Genomic DNA, 23235 nt, shown 5'->3' on the forward strand with positions numbered 1-23235 from the left:
CAGGGTGTGTATCTATTTGCGTGACGTCGTTTAGGAACACCAACTCGTGGCTTGAAGCTCGTCTCGCGACACCTAAAAACCATTAAGGTTGTCCGGCGCCGTTGCACCTGGTGAAGGAGCAAACGATCAATAGTACAGATGGCTGTAAGCATAACTCAGAATAATAGACTCTAGTCTAATGCCTAGGACTGTTGTAAGAGTTTTAAGATTATATTGGGATATCATCGTTGGCATCGACGTGATATTACAAGATAATGCTCATGTCGAGCCTTATGACATGGTGCTTTGTCGCTACTTGACTCGCCACTGGACCTGCGTCCTTGATCTGTTCCAGCACGTCCAGAATAGTGTCCAGCGTGATTGGATCTTCAGTCCTGACGTATCCCTTCTCGAAGGGCAACCTCTCTTGCTCTACATCGATCAGTTTGGCTATTCCGATGAACTACTAGGATCGTCACTTACCGAGGCAGTTTCTTACTCAATTCGTAGGTGGATTGCCGGTTACTCTATCCCAAGAAGGATTTGGTAGAATGATATCTCTGCCAAGCCTGCTAATGAATTGTTCAAGAAATAAAAGTTCATATTTGTGGAACTGGCAATCACAATTCTGTCTGCGCGTGCTTTTGCTGCTACCTCAATGCTAATTGTGTCTTCCGTGAAGTGCGATACTGTTTGCGCCCAGACTTCAGGGCTAAAATGTAAATTGTCGCCGTGGGCTATGTCATCCCTCGACAACGACCCGTCGTGTTCTATGACATTATGTACGGCTGTATCGTCCAGGTTGAACGTAGAGCTGTTGCCGGTTGTTGATGTTGAAAGCGCATTCTCTACGACGTCTGAGAATGCGGAAGGGTCGAAATCAAGTCCTGCTGATAATGCTGCATTGAGGGTGGGAGCGTCAATATTGCGGCCACCGTGTGGTAAATATCCATGGTTAGCAAGCGAGTTGAGAATTGGGCACGGAGAGCGCACTGCCTCAAGTTGGTCAGCATAAGGCCGATAACAAACCACGGGGTTGAATATACGCACAGTCAAATGGTCCAGATGGTTGCCATTGGTAGCCATTGGGATCCGCTTGGCCGTGGCCCCAAAAGCCAAGCATTATACTAAGATAAGCGCATTCTTGGGACCATTTCAAAGAATATTACGTCGATCAAATCACCGTTTCTACAACAATGGGCGCATCCGTCGTCTTATAGGTCATACCACCCTGGTCAGTCAACCAATAGAACTGTTAGGTGTTGTTAGTGCCGATTGCAAAAGTCCTGAACTGATGCGGACGCCGCCAAGCGCATTCATCTCGAGTCATTTCATTAGCCTCGATCTGTTGTTGATCGTGTCTCAATGAATCTTAGAATATAGATTAGCGTGATGCCACTATTTGCTAACCTTAGAGTCTATATAGATCTGTACGGAGTAGTAGACTGCTGGGGTTTCGATAGCGGACGTAATAGCGCTAATACGCGGCGGCTAACTGAGATTAGTGAGGTTAGTGAGATTCCCCTACATTTGCCCACGCCTGGTTTGCACAGGAATTATCCGCAAGAAGTATAACATAAGAAATTCATATGGAGTATCTGGGCAAGTAAGATACTCATAATTATTCAATATGTGAAGTGCCTCTTAGTCTATTTCATAAGATATTCGACATGGAACCATGATATCTTATGCCCTTAATTATCAAATTTCAAACCTGGGTACATTCTCGGTGATATTCTGTATACATAGTAAGTCAGGCAGCCTTCAAGCATGGGTGGTCCGGCCTCGATGCGCACCTTGTATGCGGGGAAAATTCGACTATCTATATGCGGCTCCCAATACCGATAGTACAGCGGTAAAGTATCAAAGCGTTGTTGAGTTGCTTCGCGAACGAAATCAGGCGGAATTAGCGCAAGTCTTGCAAGTGATCCGGGACTTAGATGGTATCGAGGCTACCGCCAGCTACATCGCGGAAGCATGGCTACTCCTACAGGCTGTCCCAGCAATCAGCGCCGTCCCAATATCTAGTACCATCTCAACCATTTGTAACGATACTATATAAGGACCACCGATTCCCGGGCCTTCAAGTTGTGGCAATCGGCACTTGACCTCACCTTTGGGTTGCTGTAAACAAAAACTCGTCAAAAATCATGCTGATTGCGGTCACAGCTACGACGATTTTGACTTCAAGCTCGAGAAGCGATCCATAGTCGGTTCACGAGGCCAATACGTCGACGGCCACGTATTTGTGGATTTTTCTAATTAGAACATGCTAATATCACGATGGATGGAGTTGTCTAACAACGACGAACTCATAGACCACCTACTCAAGAGGTTTCGGAAGTGGGACAATATAGTAAAGAGAACTCTGTATCGACTTGAATTCAAAGGGGATTTGCTGCAATGAATGTGTGACTGGATGCTCCTAACAACCTAGGAATGTTCTGTTCGAAATTCCTAGTTATCGCTCTGCTTGCGCTCAGCTGTATATGTTGGCATTTCTATAAAATCAATGTGCGGAATTCTCATCAGTTCTTTAGCTATATACGATAGATGCCACGACGTTGAAAGATTCCGGAGATTTTGCGTTGAAGGGTCGATCGAGCGAAAATTGACTAGCCTTCCGTTCCTTTGCTCAAGGCCTATTAGCTCTTTTTCGAAGTGAAGGGAACCTAGGCTCGGGTTACTGCGGCTATTTCACAGTATTTCCTGCGGGCGATGCATATCTACAAAATGCTCAACGAACTGGACTTCTCGCCACACAATGCAAGTGTGAATGAGGCCTAGAGTTAACGGCAAAGGCAAGCTACGTCATGGTGTATATGAGGGATCTACTGCTGCGAGTGTTGAGTCTCGTATGTCCTAATTCATGCCTTTCCAACAATATACAGGCGGGGAATTCAGGCACTTGGCATTATAAAAGTGACTCGTACGCCGAGGGCTCCTCGAGCGTGGCGGGAGCTAGACATTCCTCTCTCAAAGTCGAACTCAAGCGGTTACTGGTGGTTTCCATGCCCGATATCCTTCAAGTTCAACGATTAGTGAAGGTCGAGATCAGGGTAGTAGACGCTAAGTTTTCTGAAATAGTCAAGAAAGCTTTGGACTTCATCTATCTCGAAGAAGGAGAAATGCTACCGTTAGCCAACTCTTAGCGATCAATGGACCTTTATGATGCCATTATTCATGTGAAGTTTTCCTTACCTAGACATCTCAGAAGTGCAGATTAAACAACTTCTGAATGGGTGGATGACCTGGTGGTCGATTGAGACCGGTCAGACTTCGCTGCTGACTTACTGAGTGGGAATTTACTAGAAGCGCATATGTTAAGACTTGGCGTCTGTTTCGATTTTAGAGGTATCTATTGTATGCGTGTTGGACTGTATGGTAGGTCAAAGCAGATTCGATGCTGGCTAGGCTAGTATATGCGTGCTGGTAATACACCCCGCTGGTAGCACGTCCCATGTCCGACCAATCCAGCCATCAGCGCTGGTAGCGATTTCACACTTCTCACAAGTCGCATTTAATGCTTAGTTAACATTGCCATTTCAGTCCGTAGCTGTAGCGGCGCCAACTGGAATTAGCATAGACTTTCTATGAATAGATAAAGTGTCTCGGGACCGAGCCAATACAGAAACGGACTCGATAAGATCAGGTAACACAGTCAGGAAAACAAGGGTCCGTTTTTAGACTTGGCCGAAACCCTTGTTTACATGAATTTGAAGGCAAAGGCGAGAATTGTTCGGCGATGGAATGCCGTAAGGCAATGTTACATTTTATTTGTCTCGTTATTGGGGCTACTAGGCCAATTACTCCATCATAAAAAACGGGACAGAAGTAATGTCAATTTGGGCTAGAGATGACAAAAGTTAGTAAAGACTGAGTACGAGTTTCAGGTCAGCTAAAAAGCAAAAGTTTGCATCTCGATATCAGTGCTACTAAAAGGCGAATGATTTATATTTCGATCCAGTGAAGACGTCAAACCTCTAATAAATAGGCGCTGCTAGCCTGTGTTTAAGTTGGAACTGTGATCAGGTGGCAAGACCAGGTGGTTCGAGGATATGAGGTTATGAAGTGCTGAACATTGAACAATTTGGGAACTGCAATGTCACATGCGATGCTGGATTCTGTACTGGATCAATTGGTCGCATTCAGAGACTGAGTCCTCGCATTCGGTCAGAATATGACACATGTATAATCTCCACTTCAAGTCACGCTCCTCGGAGTGGCTGAAGGTATCTTGAATCTAGGGCTATGCTAAATCTACACCCTCCATATATGCAGCGCTAGAACAAAGATTAGTCAAGCTCGCTTTCCTGTAACCCTCCCTCTTTGCTTTGAAAGACACAACTGAAGTAAGCTATGTACTCGAGTATGAAACCAAAATGAGAACTTGGCCTTAATCAGGGCTACGAATGCGCTCAACCTTACGACTTTTTCTACATTTCTTCCCGGGCTATAATTCGATGACAAACTTAGGAGATTTTATTTCTAGTATTAGCGACAATAGGTGACTAGGTAATATGAAGGTGCGTTTATGGGACACTCGAGTACGTACTCACCACGAGGTATCGGATTTCACATGGACCACACAGAACTGATGTGGGTTTCAATTATGGGCTCTCTCTCCGCTTTGTCTCTACCAACGGATGAGTTCTAAGAATGGCAGTTCGTCGACGTGGTACTGGTCACCAAACCAGCTTTAGCAGCTAGCTACCCTGTTAGTAGCATTTTGCAGCCTTGCCTATCGCTCATTTCTTAATTTAGGGAACGCACTGGTGCTCTTATATAAATTTCCGTATGTATATGGAGTATTTAATGATAAAGAAACTATTTCGATTCAAGACAGCGTTATAGCGAAATATCGAGCTCTTCGGGAAGCATTTCCGACAGCTGTGCGTAGCAAGAAACAATGTGTTGTTTGTGTTGAAATTGGGTCCTAGCTACCTACATTTCGGGCTTCCAAGCTACCTACTACGTATATACCAAGTGTGCTACCGCACACATAGCTACCCCTTGATACTCAACCTACTAATCAATTAATATACTCCTCATAAATTCGTCCTATTTTGACAAGTTGGGTATAATTGTGGAGCCACCAGACTAGTGAAGGAAATAGAGCGTTGGTTTGACCTGTCCCATTAAGCAGAGAGTATTCGGATGCTCGTGCGTAACATTCAGAAAACTGAATGCTACGCATTTTTAATTATGTTATTATCTTATTATAAAAGAGTATTTTATTATAACTTGAAATTCTCTGAACATTTCTACTCAAGGTTCAGTAATAATATGCCTTGTCTTATTGGAGTCATTTGAGGAGATGAGTACTCAGCCACAATAGTTCCGAACAACCATATTAGATTCGAGACATGACAGCCATACCTAGGCATAGTTCGAAGGGCTTTGGAGGGCTACACTGCGGTAATTTTGCTTCAAATAAAATAATGAATGTCTAATAACGGTTTCACCCCCGAACCTATCATATTACGACACAGAGTCGCTTGGCTGTTGCGGCCTCAGGATGGCAACACGCTTTGTCATAGATATATCTAATATATTAATAATTATTGCTCTCAGTCGATCGAAGAAATTATTTCAAGTTCAATCACCGCCCATAGTTCGTGAAAAGCCATGCATAAGCTTGTTTCTTTTGCACTTTGTGCGCTGCCCTTGGTAATAGGAGCGCCGCAGCAAAGCCCAAACTACCATGGAGCTGCCCAGGTGCTCAAACCTCGAGCAGATACCGCGAAACAGTGTTATATGCGAACAATCACGTATTTGACGACCTACGAACCAACTTACACCGCGACTGCTACGGATGGTTCTGATAACCATGCAGCCACGACTGAAGAACCTCACGAAATTGGTGAGATAGTCCTTATGCCTGCGTGAAATGTGCTGTAATTGATGGATCTCAGGTAACTCTAATGGATATGGTACATCACCTTTCCAGACTTGGGACTCAGACGGATACCGTGGGATCACTCAGACAGGAGCTGCTGACTATCCTGCAAACCCTCCTTACAGCACTGGAGGTGACGATGGTAATGGTGTTGATCCCACTAACGGAAACAGTGGTGGAGAGGTAGTGACCTCAATGACCAGTGAGAGTTTGTCATTCCTGACGGAAACCACGACATTTACTAGCTCTGTTCCCGTCACTCTGACAACCACATTCACTTTCACCACGGCTATACCTACAACAATCATCAGTGATAGGGTATCAAATGTGACTTCACTCTCTGTTTCTACCTTTACGAGCGTGTCGACATTTACTACCGATTCGTTGGTAACCCTAAGTGCGACTGTCACATCGACTGCAACCACAGAATCTGTCTTCACAACAACTGCCACGCCGCCCACTCAATCTGTCTCTCTGACAAATACGATATCGTCATTGGCTACTTTGACTGTGACATCTTCTGCGACAGGCGTGGCTCCGGTAGTCACTTCTAATGTCCTTAGCATTCAAGCAGCTGTCGCCAGTGTGGGTGCCGCTTCTGCAAGCTCGTCGTCAACCGTCGTTGCGAAGCGACAAGATACCACGGGCCCAGGCGGTTATGTTGGTTCACTCACTGATCCGACCGCTAGCCTGAATCCGGATGTTTGTACTTTAGCAGTACGCGTGGAGTTCACAGGGGGCCAACTCATCGCCGAAGGAGTCGTTCTCTCTGTAGATCTGGACGTTCCATTCATAAGCCTGGCTAATGCGAGAAATGGTACCATCTCCACAGCATTTTCCATTCAGAACAATCTGCTGGTCTGGGCCAACCCGAATTTCTTTGGTGGATTCGCCAGATTTTGTCAGGTTGGAAATGAGATCCCGATTGCGTTGTTCACCGATGCAGATCCACCAGCAGACTGCACCCTGATTGAGCTAGTTGTATTCGCCTGTAAGTCATGCTACATCTGGTGGTGCTGGACGATTGTTTCTTACATATCTTATAGCTAGCGCATGTGACAATGGTGAACTTCCCGGCGGAACTTCGTCAGCGACAATTAGCCTCAGCTCCGCCGGTTCCACAATTCGGACTCCTTCTAGCGCTGGAACTTCGACAACTGTTCTACAAACCTCAAATACATCTTCTACGACAGGAAGCGCAACCAATTCACAGAGTGGGATATCCAGTAGCAGCGGTACCAGAACAGGCACTGGTAATAGCACAGATACTATTTCAGTGTCTACTATTGGCTCTTCTTCCGCCGTAACGCCAAGTGTAACTTCCGCTACATCTCAGATTGCAGGGTCTTCCAGCAGCCCTGTCTTCGCAACTAACACCAGTAGTAGCTCGCAGGCTATCACGAGTACTGCAGTCACGTCGTTCACAACCCGCAGGATCAGTTCGAGCACCACAAGCAACGCCGCCACCGCATCTGCATCTGCGTCTGCAGTCCCAACATTCCCAGTGTTCGCCACTGATAGTGGCACTATTGCTGATGGTCTTTCATTGCAGCCTCAATCTAGCAATACCAATGGCGCGCCCGCTATCTTCAGCCAATCCCTCACTTCTTCACTCGAGTTTACTATAAATTTAACGACCGGAGTGCTTCTGGTGGTATCGGATAACAATGGCAACCAGGATGTCTGTTGTACATATGTCAGCGACGGTGTTACATTGGATCCAGCGCCTTGTTCTATTTCGGCTTGCGAATCAGGTGGTGACTCTATTGCCCCACTGGAGTGTGGTTCTCCCTCTAGCGCCGGTATTCTGGACTGCTTCATTCATGCTACATCGATCAATCAAATATATACAGAAGTCCAGCTCGCCCCACTGGCTGATGGCACTTATCAGCTGGAAATAGGACTAACTTTGGCAACTAGTAATTCTCTAGTCACATTAGTCACTTTTCAACCAGCATCAACCACCAGCAGTTCTACGTCGGGCCGCACAAACACGGGCTCTATTTCCACCATAGCTCCTTTCTCCAACACCACAACCTTTATCTCTAGCACTGGCCCTCTTTCTACTACAGCTTCTATCTCTAGGACGAACTCTATCTCTAGCACGGATTCTTCCACCACGGGATTTTCCAACACGGGCTCTATCTCTAGCATAGGCTCTTCTACCACAGGCTCTATCTCTATTACGGGCTCTTCCACCACGGGATCTTCCACCACTGGATCTTCCACCACTGGATCTTCCACCACTGGATCTTCCACCACCGGATTTTCCACCACGGGCTCTTCAACTACGGGATCTATCTCTAGTGCAGACTCTTCCACAACGGACTCTATCTCCAGTACGGGCTCTTCCACTACAGGATCTTCCACCACTGGATCTTCCACCACCGGATTTTCCACCACGGGCTCTATCTCTAGCATAGGCTCTTCTACCACAGACTCTATCTCTAGCACGGATTCTTCCACCACGGGATCTTCCACCACGGGCTCTATTTCTAGCATAGGCTCTTCTGCCACAGACTCTATCTCTAGCACGGATTCTTCCGCCACGGGATCTTCAACTACGGGAGCTATCTCTAGTATAGGATCTTCCGCCACGGGATCTATCTCTAGCATAGGCTCTTCTACCACAGACTCTATCTCTAGCACGGATTCTTCCGCCACGGGATCTTCAACTACGGGAGCTATCTCTAGTATAGGATCTTCCACCACGGGCTCTATTTCTAGCATAGGCTCTTCTGCCACAGACTCTATCTCTAGCACGGATTCTTCCGCCACGGGATCTTCAACTACGGGAGCTATCTCTAGTATAGGATCTTCCACCACGGGCTCTATTTCTAGCATAGGCTCTTCTGCCACAGACTCTATCTCTAGCACGGATTCTTCCGCCACGGGATCTTCAACTACGGGAGCTATCTCTAGTATAGGATCTTCCGCCACGGGATCTATCTCTAGTGCAGACTCTTCCACAACGGACTCTATCTCCAGTACGGGCTCTTCCACTACAGGATCTTCCACCACTGGATCTTCCACCACCGGATTTTCCACCACGGGCTCTATCTCTAGCATAGGCTCTTCTACCACAGACTCTATCTCTAGCACGGATTCTTCCACCACGGGATCTTCCACCACGGGCTCTATTTCTAGCATAGGCTCTTCTGCCACAGACTCTATCTCTAGCACGGATTCTTCCGCCACGGGATCTTCAACTACGGGAGCTATCTCTAGTATAGGATCTTCCGCCACGGGATCTATCTCTAGTGCAGACTCTTCCACAACGGACTCTATCTCCAGTACGGGCTCTTCTACTACAGGATCTTCCACCATAGGATCTATCTCTAGTACGGGCTCGATCTCTAGTATAGGCTCTATCTCTAGCACGGATTCTTCCACTACGGGATCTATCCTTAGTACGGGCTCTATTTCTAGCATAGGCTCTTCCACCACGGGATCTATTTCTAGTACAGACTCTTCTACAACAAATTCTATCACTAGTACGGGCTCTATCTCTGGCACGGATTCTTCCACTACGGGCTCTATTTCCACAACGGACTCTATCTCTAGTACGGGCTCTATTTCTAGCATAGGCTCTTCTACCACGGGATCTATTTCCACAACGGACTCTATCTCTAGTACGGGCTCTATTTCTAGCATAGGCTCTTCTACCACGGGATCTATTTCCACAACGGACTCTATTTCTAGCATAGGCTCTTCCACCACGGAATCTATCTCTAGTACAGACTCTTCTACAACAAATTCTTTCACTAGTACGGGCTCGATCTCTAGTATAGGCTCTACCTCTAGCACGGATTCTTCCACCACGGGCTCTGTCTCTAGCACCAGCTCTATTTTAACCACTAGTTCTATCCCTAATACAGGCTCAACTTCTGTTTCCGACACAGGCTCAGCTTCTCTTTCCGACATAAGCTTAACTTTTAGCACTACCTCTACTGAAACCCCTCCCTCAAGTTCGCTCTCTTCTGAGCCATCCGGCATCTCGAGCCAAATTAGTTCAATCATCCCTAGTAGCACAGTCCTCCCAACTAGCGTTCTCTCTAGCGTTGAGAGTGAGATCTCTAGTGATTTATCCAGTCTTACAAGTGGACTTACGTCGTTCATCCCTACAGTCACCAACTTGCCGACTAGTGTATTATCGAGCACCGAGAGCGAGCTATCCAGCCTCTCTACCCTCACCACTGGAACAGCACTTCCAACAGATCTACCTACAAGTGCTCTGTCTAGCATTTTGTCCAGTATCCAGAGCGGCTTCTCGAGCGAGCTGTCTAGCCTCTCTACCCTCACCACTGGAACAGCGCTTCCAACAGATCTACCTACAAGTGCTCTGTCTAGTATTTTGTCCAGTATCCAGAGCGGCTTCTCGAGCGAGCTATCCAGCCTCTCTACCCTCACCACTGGAACAGCACTTCCAACAGATCTACCTACAAGTGCTCTGTCTAGCATTTTGTCCAGTATTCAGAGCGGCTTCTCGAGCGAGCTGTCTAGCCTCTCTACCCTCACCACTGGAACAGCGCTTCCAACAGATCTACCTACAAGTGCTCTGTCTAGTATTTTGTCCAGTATCCAGAGCGGCTTCTCGAGCGAGCTGTCTAGCCTCTCTACCCTCACCACTGGAACAGCGCTTCCAACAGATCTACCTACAAGTGCTCTGTCTAGTATTTTGTCCAGTATCCAGAGCGGCTTCTCGAGCGAGCTGTCTAGCCTCTCTACCCTCACCACTGGAACAGCGCTTCCAACAGATCTACCTACAAGTGCTCTGTCTAGTATTTTGTCCAGTATCCAGAGCGGCTTCTCGAGCGAGCTGTCTAGCCTCTCTACCCTCATCACTGGAACAGCGCTTCCAACAGGTCTACCTACAAGTGCTTTATCTAGCATTTTGTCCAGTATTCAGAGTGAACTCTCGAGTCAGTCGTCCAGCATCGGCAGTGGAACTACGTCACTCATTTCGTCCCTCACCAACCTGCCGACCAGCGTATTGTCCAGCACCCAGAGCGGAATCTCGAGCGAGCAATCCGTCATTTCTTCTCAGATTACCGGGACAACAAGCTCCCTTCTTACAACTACCGATCTCCCACCGACTAGCATCTCGGTTTCACAGACTAGCATTTCGTCATCTGTCATCGTATCAACTGAATCGACTATCATACCGTCTGCTTCGTCGTCCATCATTTCTTCGGTCCCTTCCGCATCGGTAAGCATATCGATCGGGCCTAGTACCACAGTACTAGGCACGTCTATAGGTACTATAGCTACGACATCGACATCTATCTTCACGTCAAGCTCAAATATCATCTCTACTCCTACTTCTTCGTTGATCGTGCCGACTACATCGTCAACTGCTTTCATATCAAGCTCAGTGGTTGTTTCTAGTGCCACTTCTACAATCCTTATTCCCACGACTTCATCGTCTATCATTATATCTACATCACAAATCATATCTTCCGCGATCTCAACATCTTTGAGTACATCTGTCGGACCTGGTACCACAGTTATAAGTAGCTCCACGTCAGCCTTCGTGACAACTTCATCGTCTGTGATCACATCAACAACAGCGATTGCCAGTATAATAACGACATCATCCAGTATCAGTTCCATCAATTCGGCCGTCGCGGCCTGCGGTACTAATGCCCCTGCCTATTATATCCGCGACAATGTGCTCGTGCGTCAGGACTTCATTTTGAGCGTCCTAGGGATAATCACTGGCGCTACTTCATCGATCATTAATGGCAATGTCGGGAATGGCGGTTCGATCAACGCCGTAGGTTATAACGTGAGGGACGGGTTCCTTTATGCTGCTATGGGGGCAGCCCCGTCACGATTGATCCGTATCTCGACCACGACAGGCGCCTATACGGATTTGAGGTCGCTAAACCTGACCTCTACGCCGGTCGCCGGCGTAGTCGATGAAAACTCACAATACTGGCTTACCAATGCTGCAAACACAGCCTGGACCCAGGTCGACCTATTGCCGGGCTCAGCTACGTTTGGGCGAATCGTAGCATCTGGTACATCACCTGCCCCAGCTTATACAGTTTCCGACTGGGCATGGATTCCCGGTACGGCAGGCGGCAACTACCTCTGGGGTGTTTCTTACGAAGCTGGATTATTAGGGTTAACAGGTACCTCACGCTTAATGGCATGGAATCGATCTACCAAGATTTGGACAACGTCAACAGCGATCACAGGTGTTCTAAGTGGCAGTTTGATAAACTACCAGTCAGTCTTCGCGGGTGGAACAGACACGCTGTACGCTGCCGATTCGTCGACTGGACAATTATACACATTCCCTCTTCCTGGATCAGGCCTCGCTACCGCACAGGTTGCTTTAGGTAATAGTTTTGGCCTCGCAACAATAGCCGATGGTGCTAGGTGTGCTGCCGCTAATTAAGCAGCTCTTTAAACCTATTTATTTCGTTTACCTCGTATATCTGTAGTTTATTACTCGGTTTCCTTTATTAATAGTTTTCTTTCAAAGAGATCTTGACGTATCTGCTTCCCGATCGTTCAGCATCTTCTAAAAACAGCCCAAGCCAACCAAGGTCTTCAATCTACAATGATATTTGGATGCGGGTGGAACAAGGACTTCGCGGCACACATACCCGCAGGCCACACATGAAGAATTGGAATGTTGAATGATCCACCGGATGTGTATCAGCTTTTTCTCGTTGCTATTATGCGTGCTTATTGGCATCGGTGGCCGGATGGCGTGTGACAGTCCAGCGATGGATATCATATAGCGATGTGGTGGTCAGCTGGCGGGTAAAGAACCGCGATGGTCTAATGCAGTTTGCCTGGAGCAGAACCGGGCTAGAACAGATCACACCAATGGCACGTACTAATACGCCTAGAACGTCCGGCTGGGCTTCATGTTGAATATTCTTACACTGATCTTCGCTGGACTGCTACCAGTCACAAGTAGCTACAATTCCGCAAGTTCAGTTCGCTGGATCTGGGAAATAGTTCTATTCAAATCTGTTTAGTATAATTTCATGCGGAATTCGCCATTGTGGCATCTCCAATATTGTGGTGACCTCTCTGCGGCTTGTCTGTTTGGGGGATAGGATAAGTGTTCAACACGAGTGGTAACTCGCTACGCCTATGGAGTCGAACACGCCGGGCAGACCTTCTAAAAGGGACAACTAGTACATCATTGCTAATCAGCCTATGTCAGATTTCTGGTGGCCATGGTTGAAATATAAAACTATGGTCTAATTCTATACACTATTTACGACTTTGATGTCGATCTTATATTCATTCATGGCTCCATTCATTGCATCATAGCGATACTTGTGAGAGGGGTTGAATTGTTCTAAGGGTATCATCTCACGTTGACTTTATCAGAAAGGCGTAATCTATACTAAGATTAGGTCAAACATTTCCATCGTTATTTCTACCCTAACCTGGATAGCTAATCCTGGGTCTAAGGACGAGTAATCACGAGTCATTTTTGACTTTGCATATCATGTTATAATATGTTGAAACATCTGTTTAAATAATTTATGTTCAAGTTTAAAATTATTATACATTTTGTTATATTATTAATATTTTCCTTAATCATTATCTTTTTATCAACTTGCGTATGGAAACCACACTTCTCACGATCATTTGGAGTGGTTGCGTTTTGGCATATCACGCGCCAAGTCGGCCGAAAACTTGGCTTCACTGAGTAGAACCTGGTATTTTCAGGGCGTTTTTCATCCTCACCTTGCTTTCACTTATTCCCTTTCGCCTACCTTGCCTACCCGATGCATGTAGAGATAGTTCCATGCAGATCTCAACTGCGTAACGCCTGACAGAACGACAACTTGAAAGTTCCTTCGTAAGTTAAACAATCGAGTGACTTCAACAATATCTTACAAGCCGAATGGATGACCATCTTTGTCAATGCCAAACCCAGCTAGAAGCTGATCATTGTCTCGGTCAGCGGCACGCACGCCTATACTTTGATCGGATTGATGGATAGGCCCATACTTTTGCCAAGTTGGCTGACGATGCGCCTCTCCAAGCTTCGAGCCAATAGACAGTGAAATAACATTCATCGAGAATGCTTTAAATCCACGGCCAACCTCACACAATCACCGCAGAACTTGTACGACACGAGCACCGATTCTCATGCGCATAGACACCCACAGAGAAATCATAGAAATCATAGAAATCATAGAAATAACAACCAGTCTCATTCTTTCTTCTCAATTCCAACAAGGTTCGGGCTCAGTTCACTAAGGTTCGGGCTGAGCCTGTGGGCTGAAAGCTGACATTTTGTGACTGAACTTCTGTTGGTTGCTGAATCTGTGCATAATAGCCTTTCAGGCTGAGCCGCAGCGTAGCGCCGTAGGAACAGTCAGGCTAGGCAGGATTGTCGACCCATAGCTCGGACAGCTACGGACAGGGGGCCTGTCAGTTGTGTATGTATGTATGTATGTATGTATGTATGTGTATACAAATATTAATCCCAGACAGTATCAGGGCTGTGCTATTAAGCTAGATGTTGTGGAAACGCGCGTGCCACCGGCTTTCTTCACACTTTTTTATGACTCTCTTCTCAAATCTTCACTATTTCTGCACCTCTATTCATGCTGCGGTGTGTCTGTTTCATCAAATACCTCACATACGGGCCTGTGAGAATACTGCCCTTTGGCTAGTAGTCCTCCCATTCACTCTAGCCATCGACTGCACAACATCCAGTGCAATCCCGTGGCCCACATCCAGCGGATCTTCCGATAATGGTTCCGGATCCGGATCCGGTTCTTCTTCAAACGATCCCTGTTCTTGGCTATGCGGAAACCGAATCGACTGTCTCCAACTCTGTTACGGAGACCCCAATCCGATAGGAAGGAAGATGACAGCCCGCGCGACTCTGAGCTGTACGAGTAGCGAAAGCTGTTTTACTTATGTGGATGGCTCGCTATTTTGCATGAATGCCGATACTGGTATGCAGATATCTAAATTGTTCTGATAATCCCTCCCTTTCCATGTTAGTCACAGAAGAAATTAAATAAATCATGGAAGAGGCTGAATTAGTTCTTCTTGTCTCATAGGCTCCTATCATGATGACACTGGTGGGAGTGGGAATGTTGAGACAGGTGAATACACAGCGGCGGACGGGCAGAAGACGACTGCTCCAGCGGAGCAGACCGCTTCGCCCACTACCAGCACTACTGAAAGCACTGCTAAATCTGGTTCTTCATCTGGTTCTTCATCTGGTTCGCCATCGCATTTATCAACATCGTCTGATTTATATACGTGGACTAGAAGCATCACTTCTACACTTGGCGCTTCTCCCACAACTGCGTCTGTCGCGAGTACGTCTGCAACTCATGCTTCGACATCTAGAGTAGAAAGGCTGAGCGGACGTAGTGCTATTTTGGGAGCTTTAGGGTTATTTGTAGGTATGCTTTATGTAATGGCTAGATAAAGAGCATTTGTGGGCGGGATAGGAAAGTTGAGTTGATAAGGAAAGGCGATAATTGTTTGAATTGACATCTTCGCACTCCCATCCTTCAATGCTTAGCGAATCCGAGTGACTAAAACCGGTGAATTATGTAAAGAAGATATTCTAAGATCTAAATCAGACGTATTTCGTAATCTTGAAAAGACAACAATCCAAAATCACCAGTTTAAGCGGGGGTGCATCATGCATCATATATTAGAAGGAGAACGAAGGCTAAAGCGCTTGATGTCACCAGGATAGTTGAGCTTTAGAGCCGGCCAGGCGTTCTCCCAAACAGTGGCTGAGGGAGACACCACCTAATTGTGTGGACCACCAGGTTGAGAAAGCTAGCCTTCAAGCTGTAGATGGTCATTCGAAGGTTTCAAAGTATGTTATTTTCATATTAAAAATACTTTTGTTCACAAGATAAGAGAGCGGTGACGACAGGACCGTGGTAAACTTGCGTGACCCGACTTAGAAAGGGTGTCAATCGATTCATCAAAGTTGCTATTTTTTGAGAATATTAGAATGAATCGTTGTGTTTCCCAGCAGCACAATTAAAAGATGGAAGACCATGACTAACACGAACCTTAGCCATATCATGGACCCCTAGACTTATCTCCGTAGCAAAGCTCGAGAATCTAACCCTAAGCACATTGTGAATGGAATCATCGGAAGCGAATACGGCGGCCTTAGTCAGGATCAGGTTAGTCCCATACGAGGTTCATTTGGTTAGCTAGGAGCACGATGACGAGAAAGTGACCGGGATGAGTACGGTCGGGGGCCTTAGACTTGCAAAGCACGCAATGATAATTCCAGTCCATCTTCTGGAGGGTTGTGGAGCATTAGCGACTGCCAGAATAATCACGGGTAACAGATTCCTTGTTGTTTCACTTAATGTACTCCTTCAAAACATCAGTTCGGTTTTTTGCGTATTCAATAGTACTCTGTGTGCTAAGCGCCCTAGGGATTGCTTGTGTGAGGCATTTGTGTGAGGCGTATTGTCTGGATAGCGTATGCACAGGATGTCTGATATTTTCCTCCAAATTTAGGCAGTTTCGTTTAGATATTCAGAAGATAGAAATTTATCTTCAAGAAGAAATGTCAGTAAAGCTTACTGAAGCGTCTGTGGAACAGTGATCGGTAGTTGTGGGTGTCGAGAAACCAGAATCAAATCGGTCAAACCGCGTGGTGTTGGTGACTATTCACACCTTTGATCATTGCAAGCCTCTCGTAATCACTTGGTGGTGTCCATGCCTCTGTTCATTGCAGACTCATAGCATGACTTACATCCCTTTGATTTCTGGTTTCTTCATCCCTTTGATTTCTGGTTTCTTCATCCTTCCTGATACTCAACTTGAGCTTTTCGGCATTTGACCATCAACATCTTTCTTGCCCCCGAAGCCTGAGACGTGCAGCGTGAACTGCATTCTATTGCATGTCTAACCCCTTTATTCTTTCTTATCCTCAAACCTGAATTCTTCAGCGTCCCTCCACCAACCTCTATCATACCTCCAAAGACACAACCCTGTCACCGACCCCTTACTCCCATGCCAAACCTCCGTCAACTCCCGATAACACTGTTCCTTCCTGTCTTTATCATCCTCCTTATTCATAACCGTATAATGGCCCTTCCAGCACTTCCTAGCATCCTGCTCACTCAACCATCCAATCTCCCGTCGTCTCTCCTCACTCTTAGTACTACCAAGTCCCACAACATGTCTTTCACCATCCTGGCCCTGCCACCCTGCTCTCAACCCCTCCCTAATACCCCTCGCCCTGTCCAATGCCCCCCGATCAACTTCTACCCCAACGCCCCTCCCCATCTTAAACACGCCACCTCGATCAGCCCTGACCTCAAACCCGCGCACCCCCCGCGCCATCTCGCCGAGATCCGCCCTGATCGCCGTCAGCCTGGATCCCGGGAGGGCGTGAAAGAGAGTAATGTGCGCGTCGACCTTCAGGAGCCTTTCGGGAACCACTTCCGCCTCAGGGCGGACATCTCACGCTGGTGAGCGGGCGTCAGGAGGAGGGTGAGGACGTAGACGTCTTGGCCATGGTCGCTGGGGCCGCGCGGGCGGTAGTGTTCGTTGCGTTGGTGGTTGGCGGCGGGTGCCGCGGAAGACGTGAAGTGTACTGTTGGGCCGGCAGGGTTGTGGTGGTGTTGCTTTGAGACGGTTGTACTGGTGGTGGTGGTCTGGTGAGTAGATGTCCTGGCTGCCGGGGTAGATGCTCTTGCTGCTGCTGGTTGGCTAGAGGTCTGGGCTACGGAGGCCCAGGTGCGAGTGGACATGGTGAAGGTAGTATTGGGAACGCTATACGTCTTCGAAAGCCTCGGGATCATGCTGCTAGACTGGGAAGTCGTCATGTGAAAAACAAGGTCTACTTGAACTGGAGGTTTTGATGTAAGTTAAGCTACTAGCACTGATGACGTCAACGATGCTGGATTTACTAAATCGATGGCGCTTGAGATAAGCGTATCCATCAACGCCCTCTGAAATCATGGTCGTCACGGTCCTACGGTAGTGGTTCTATCTTCCATAAGCGGGTTCATCACTAAAACGAAAATATCGGGAATTTCAAATATCGATTTATTTTTCTGGATGCATTTGGCTTCCTGTGATCCTACTACAGTACATGATCAGCATCTCGTCCCCGACAGCTAACTGAACATTCCCTAGACCAATACAAATACCAGGTCTATGTAATGATGCGTATCCTCAACTCCATGGCAATGCTTTCATCTTGAACATGTTGTGATCTGTTGTTACATCTGGATGCTCCCCCCCTTGGGTGAAAATGCTGACATACCTCATTCCTGGTATATCTGCCATGACATGGCAGACTTAACAAAAGAAAATATATATTCTACAGTTAATCCCCGGTGCAGCCGATGTCCTTGGCCATCCAACCCCGGAGATAGAAATGACCAGGGACTGCTGTTGCTACTGACTTAAAGCTAAAACACGAAAAGCTACAGCGTCGGTTCTGCAGTAGATAGCAAGACGGAACGATGGCGCAGGAATCTACTTGAGATCGGCGGCATCGTGACGGAAGGTGCATTGCTCACCCTTTGCACACTTGCCCTGGGCCCAAAAGGTGCAAGGCTTAGTGCCAATAAGTGAGCGGTTGATGCCCTTGCCATCGAATGCCTTGCCACGGAAGTTGTCCTTGTTGTCCTTACGACCACGAACTCCTTTTTCGTGCGAATCTGACTCGGATGGACCATAGTCGAGTATTCCGTCTCCACTACCGTAATTGTCGCGGGTGCTTCGGTCGCGGTCGCGGTGCTGGTATACTCGCTTCTGTGCCTGCGACTGTTGTTGTGAGACAGGTTGTTGTGAAACAGGTTGTTGTGAGACAGGTTGTTGTGGCTGGCCTTGGTTGAGCGAGGCGTAGTAGGCAGCCCAAGCAGCTGCGTTAGCAACGTTAGGATCCTGCTGAGCAGGCTGGGTGGTAGTGACTGCAGCGGGTTGGGCCTGGATAGATTGACCCCCGAGAGCAGCGAGAAGGGCACCAATGCTATTGGCATCCTCCTGTGCGGGCTGCTGTTGAGAGTACTGGGGCATCTGAACCTGGGCACCATGGCCAGCATGCTGAGCTTGCAGCGCCTGAGTCTGCTCAAGTATTGCCGTGTATTGATCGTAGGTCAAATTTTGGCCCTGGGCAGGCTGAGCTTGAGCGTGCGACTGGAGCTGCACTTGTGGTTGAGCCTGTGCCTGATTCATCTGTGCAAAGTAGGCTGCCCATGCAGCAGCGTTAGGATCCTGCGCGGACTGGGTAACTGCAGCCTGGGGTACTGGTTGTGCGGGTGCAGCGAGACTCTTGCGGGCAAACTCCTCTGCAAGCTTCTTTGCGCGGTCGGTAGCGTCTGAGGTCGCCTTGGCTGCTAAATCCTTTTCGACACCCATCTGCCACTCCTTGACATGGGCCGGGTTTGATCTCAAGTGCTCGGGCGGCTCAATGGCTGGGAAAGGCTTGCCAGCAAAGGCAGCAGCGACGTCCTCAATTGCATCAATGTCGGCCTGAATCTTCGGATCACCACAGTTAAATAGACGCTTGGTTCTTGGATGATCGGACTCGAAAGGGTTGGCGTTACTCCAAGTGCGAACCCTTTCTGATTTCAGAAGTCGAAGACATTCGGCGTCTCGTTCATCCTGCGACATGATTGGCGCAAGTATTAAAGTTTGTTGCCCAGAGACCATCTGCGCTGAGCTTGGGGCAAACGCGTATGGCTGCTGACGGTCGTGGCTTGACATCGACCCGCGTTGCATGTCAAGCAGCAGTCGATCATATTTAGCTGCAACCTCCGGACTAGATTTATTGCGTAAACGTTGCAACATGTGCTCTGTCGCTTCACCTGTGCCCAGTTGCGCAATCTCACGCCAGCGAGTTTGAGTTTCTTGCAGATTGGGCGTGTTGGTGGGGAGCTGGGAAATGTGTGGAAGAACAGTAGCCCTTTCAGCCTCCTTACGAATTGGCGACTTAGGTGTCTCGGGAATATCGGCAGGCGACGTGTAAATAGCAATCAGCTGTGTTTGCTCATACTTCTCCATGACCTTTTGCTCCTCAGTATGGATGGTTTGATTTCCACCACGAGTGATGAAATTCTTCAAACGCTGTCCCGGGTTGACTTGATCAACATGACTGAAATCAATCGCACACGGCTCTGTCCACGTCTGAAGTGCAAGTTCCTTGGGCTTACCCTCTTCAGAATTATCATCCTCGTCATCCTTATCGACATCGGCATCTTGCCCCTCAGACTCATTGGCGCGTTTTGCCCTCTTCAGAGCTTGACCTTCAGAACGGTTGTCTCGAGCATCACGGACCATATTGGTGGCGCGACCCTCGTCCTCGTTCGCATCATGTTGGAAGATCCGCACTTCCTCCAGTTCATAATCAGGCTTCCACATGACTCTAAGGCCTCGTCGAGCTTCTTTGCGGAGACGTCGTGTTTTCTCTTCCTCCGTTTCGGGCGCTTTGACCGGCTCATCCTTCTGCCGAGGTGGCGACTTGGGCTTTGCAATCTCTGCCAACAGACCACTAATCGTCGACAGGCTAGATGACGTGGAGGACGAGGGTTCGGATTTCTTGACTGCGGGCTTGGCAGTAGGTCGTGCTCGACCAGGGAGGATTGAGCCGCTGGACTTGGGACGAGGCTGCACAACTGTAGTCGTTTTGGGCACAGCACCGGGCTTTGACGCTTGTGTCCCACTTGAAGAGCCATCCACTGCGACCTTCTTCGTGATGCGTGAATCGACATCATCATCCCTGGGTCTTTTCGAAGGCAAAATTCCTGGCGTTTTCGTAACAATTCCGCTGGCTCTCTTAGCGTCAAGGACGGTTGGACCGGCTGGTAAGACTTTCTTTGAATCGGTGGAAGCTGACTTCTTCGATGCAGACACTAAATCTTTTGCAGTGAATATTGGCGTCTTTCTAACCACAGGAGCAGGCTCCTTCGTCCCGTTCACTGGTGCGGTGTCTTTGACCTTTTTGTCGTCATCATCGTCTTTAGCCTTAGACTGTATCTGATCTAAGTAGCCGTTGCAGATATCGTCAAAGTCCTTCTGGTATTTCTTCTGGTACTCTTGAACCTTGAAAACTCCGGTCACCAGGTGCTTCTGCAAGGTTGTGAAATGTGACATGAGATGGAGAATGGCTTTGGGCAGTGGGCCGTTGAAATCTTTAGTAGCAATTGCACCTCTAAGTGCATTCCACAGCATGACGGCCAACTTCGAATTGCCTCCCATATTGTCGAGAACCGAGGATTCAGCATACTTGATGGCGGTCTGAACGGCAACGTGAATGAGATTTAGTTGCGCCGTGAGTTCGGATTCCAAAGAGTCCAACCTCTTGCTTTTCTTCTCCTTGGCAGTTTTGATGTCCTTCCTGAGATCTTTGGCCTTGTTCCAGAGCTTCTCAAACTGGACACCAAAGGCCTGGATAGCGGCAGCAGTGGCATTAACCGGTAATGTATCGTCTGGAGCTCGCCAGACCGTTTGTATCACGTCGTACTCGACAGCTTTCACCGGATCACTGGGTCTTCCAGCCATTTTGATCTAAGGACGGACATACATGTCAGCAAAGTAACTCACGCAAGAGAATTGTTCGGGCAAGAGAAAGGAAGAAGAAAAAAAACCTGGCACTAACCTTGCGTGCTTCTTGATCTTCCTGGGTTTCCTCGTACTCAGAGTCACTCTCGTATTCCGAACTGTCATCTGAAGACTCGCTGCCAGGCACGCGTATTGAGCCAGTCCTGCTCTCGCGCTTGGTTACGGATCTCGTGGTCCCAGTTTTGGTGGCAGATTCGACTGAAGGTGGAGCGAATGTCAGTAATTGAATAACATCCAAATTAAATGCAAACAAATCATCGGTTGCTCGGTAGGGTCCAAAAAAAACCAAAGGCAGGAAACTTACCACTCTCGCCAATAAGGTGCATCATCTCACGGTTCAGTCTATCTTTCTCCAGGCGAATAGCTCGACGTTTGGCATCATTGACGTCAGCGGATTTCTCTTGTTTACGTAACCACTTAAAATCACGTCGAATCTCACAAGGCAACCGGCCAGGATGTCCGGGAGTGAGGGGTCCATCCTTCGCGTTAAAATGGGCTGAGAACGAGAACGAATCGTCTGTAATCAGGTCCATACTGCTCCCATCGATTGGTGTGCCAGAGATGAAAAGATTAGAGAACCCGGCAAGCTGAGTGTAGTCGCCGTGAGCGACAGGGTCAAAGGCCGGGCGAGCTGGAATCACTGTTAACATGGGTGCCGGACTGGGCTGCATGTACCCAGTGAAAGGTACTTGTCCGGGCATCTGCTGATTGTTGGCATAGGAAGCGCCGGGTGCTGAAGCAGTGGCCGACGCATTGAATTGGCCAAGTTCGTTTGTTCGGGCATCAGAGGCTTGACTTGTCGATGCAGTGCCCTTTACCGGGACCGATGCTTGTTGCAAGCCAGGTTGAGGCGGCGATACCGGGAAATGGCCATGAGCGCCTGCCTGACTAGGTGGAGCATAATGAAGTTGTCCCTGGAATGCTGCAGCTGGCTGAGCTACGGACACGGCTGGGTTCTGGTATGAACTATTTCCGGCCGGCCCCGGAATGACTTGGAACTGATACCGTGGCGCTGTTGGATTGGCAGTCTGCACGTTCGGATGGCTTTGTATATTAGCCATCGACGAGTGGTTCATGACTGGCTTTGCACTGGTCTGGTTTGCGTTGTTGGCTTGAAACCGAGATATAGTCCTCTGAGCAGGCGGTGGTGTCGGCGTCGAGGTATGTGCATGAGCATGAGACGATGGTTGTATGTGCTGCTGATACATGTTCTGAGCATTTTCATAGCCCATTGGTTGAGAATATTGGTTCTGTGGAGCAGTGCTCGACCATGAGCCCTCTACAAAACTTCCAGGAACCTGTGGATCATGCTGATTCAAGTCGGTAGCACTGAAGTGCTGGTATGTATGTTGGTGAGCATGCTGCTGTGGTTGACTCTGTGGTCGTTGAAAGGCCGAGTCTTGAAACATGCCATTACCATAAGCTGCTGCAGGAGAAGCCGTGGTGGTCCTCTGGCCGACAGATGCATTGCCATTACTAAAAGCGTTGTGAGCTTGATAATAGGTCTGCGGTTGGTAGAACTGGTGGTCGGCAGGGTCAGCATTTGGGGCAGGGTAGTTACTGGTGCTCTGGTTCATACTGTCCCAGTTGGACATGTACAGCATGTTATCATCAGCATTAATACCATTACCGTACTCCAGACCTCCCGAGTTGGGCTGATTGACACTATTCTGGTCTACACCACTGGCATGATACTGCCCACCAGGCCAACCATGGCCGCCTTGTGCCATGGTGACTCCGACTGTGACTGCTGGGGCGCAATGATCTGAAAGAGGCAAGCGTCAGTAAGAGAGCTT

General features: G+C 48.0%; 7 protein-coding genes across 7 annotated transcripts; 2 read left to right on the top strand and 5 right to left on the bottom strand.

The window, feature by feature from the left end:
• Positions 1-215: 215 nt before the first annotated feature.
• On the bottom strand, positions 216-1148 carry BKA67DRAFT_690541 (Chloroperoxidase). The gene is made up of 3 exons (XM_046109139.1): positions 1030-1148; positions 463-971; positions 216-411 (listed from the first exon to the last, which is right to left on the bottom strand). The coding sequence occupies exons 1-2, from the start codon at positions 1100-1102 to the stop codon at positions 502-504; spliced, it is 543 nt and encodes a 180-aa protein (XP_045960058.1). The 5' UTR covers positions 1103-1148; the 3' UTR covers positions 216-411; positions 463-501.
• A 4459-nt stretch (positions 1149-5607) lies between these two features.
• BKA67DRAFT_657706 (uncharacterized protein) lies at positions 5608-7798 on the top strand (the record flags this gene model as incomplete). The annotated part of the gene is made up of 4 exons (XM_046107156.1): positions 5608-5842; positions 5895-6869; positions 6925-7680; positions 7770-7798. The coding sequence occupies 4 exons, from the start codon at positions 5608-5610 to the stop codon at positions 7796-7798; spliced, it is 1995 nt and encodes a 664-aa protein (XP_045960059.1).
• Positions 7799-7825: 27 nt separating this feature from the next.
• BKA67DRAFT_657707 (uncharacterized protein) lies at positions 7826-9874 on the bottom strand (the record flags this gene model as incomplete). Its single annotated transcript, XM_046107157.1, has 1 exon — positions 7826-9874. One exon carries the CDS (start codon positions 9872-9874, stop codon positions 7826-7828), a length of 2049 nt encoding a protein of 682 aa, XP_045960060.1.
• Positions 9875-10921: 1047 nt separating this feature from the next.
• BKA67DRAFT_657708 (uncharacterized protein) lies at positions 10922-11491 on the bottom strand (the record flags this gene model as incomplete). Its single annotated transcript, XM_046107158.1, has 1 exon — positions 10922-11491. The coding sequence occupies one exon, from the start codon at positions 11489-11491 to the stop codon at positions 10922-10924; it is 570 nt and encodes a 189-aa protein (XP_045960061.1).
• A 202-nt stretch (positions 11492-11693) lies between these two features.
• Positions 11694-12284, top strand: BKA67DRAFT_534706 (uncharacterized protein; the record flags this gene model as incomplete). Its single annotated transcript, XM_046099904.1, has 1 exon — positions 11694-12284. One exon carries the CDS (start codon positions 11694-11696, stop codon positions 12282-12284), a length of 591 nt encoding a protein of 196 aa, XP_045960062.1.
• A 4331-nt stretch (positions 12285-16615) lies between these two features.
• Positions 16616-17619, bottom strand: BKA67DRAFT_645248 (uncharacterized protein; the record flags this gene model as incomplete). The annotated part of the gene is made up of 2 exons (XM_046105874.1): positions 16616-17225; positions 17327-17619. The coding sequence occupies 2 exons, from the start codon at positions 17617-17619 to the stop codon at positions 16778-16780; spliced, it is 741 nt and encodes a 246-aa protein (XP_045960063.1). The 3' UTR covers positions 16616-16777.
• A 733-nt stretch (positions 17620-18352) lies between these two features.
• BKA67DRAFT_657711 (uncharacterized protein) lies at positions 18353-23169 on the bottom strand (the record flags this gene model as incomplete). The annotated part of the gene is made up of 3 exons (XM_046107159.1): positions 18353-21385; positions 21477-21637; positions 21744-23169. 3 exons carry the CDS (start codon positions 23167-23169, stop codon positions 18353-18355), a joined length of 4620 nt encoding a protein of 1539 aa, XP_045960064.1.
• Positions 23170-23235: the final 66 nt, after the last annotated feature.

Source organism: Truncatella angustata, assembly GCF_020726525.1.
Source record: "Truncatella angustata strain MPI-SDFR-AT-0073 chromosome Unknown BKA67scaffold_3, whole genome shotgun sequence".
Classification (NCBI taxonomy): Eukaryota; Fungi; Ascomycota; class Sordariomycetes; order Amphisphaeriales; family Sporocadaceae; genus Truncatella; species Truncatella angustata.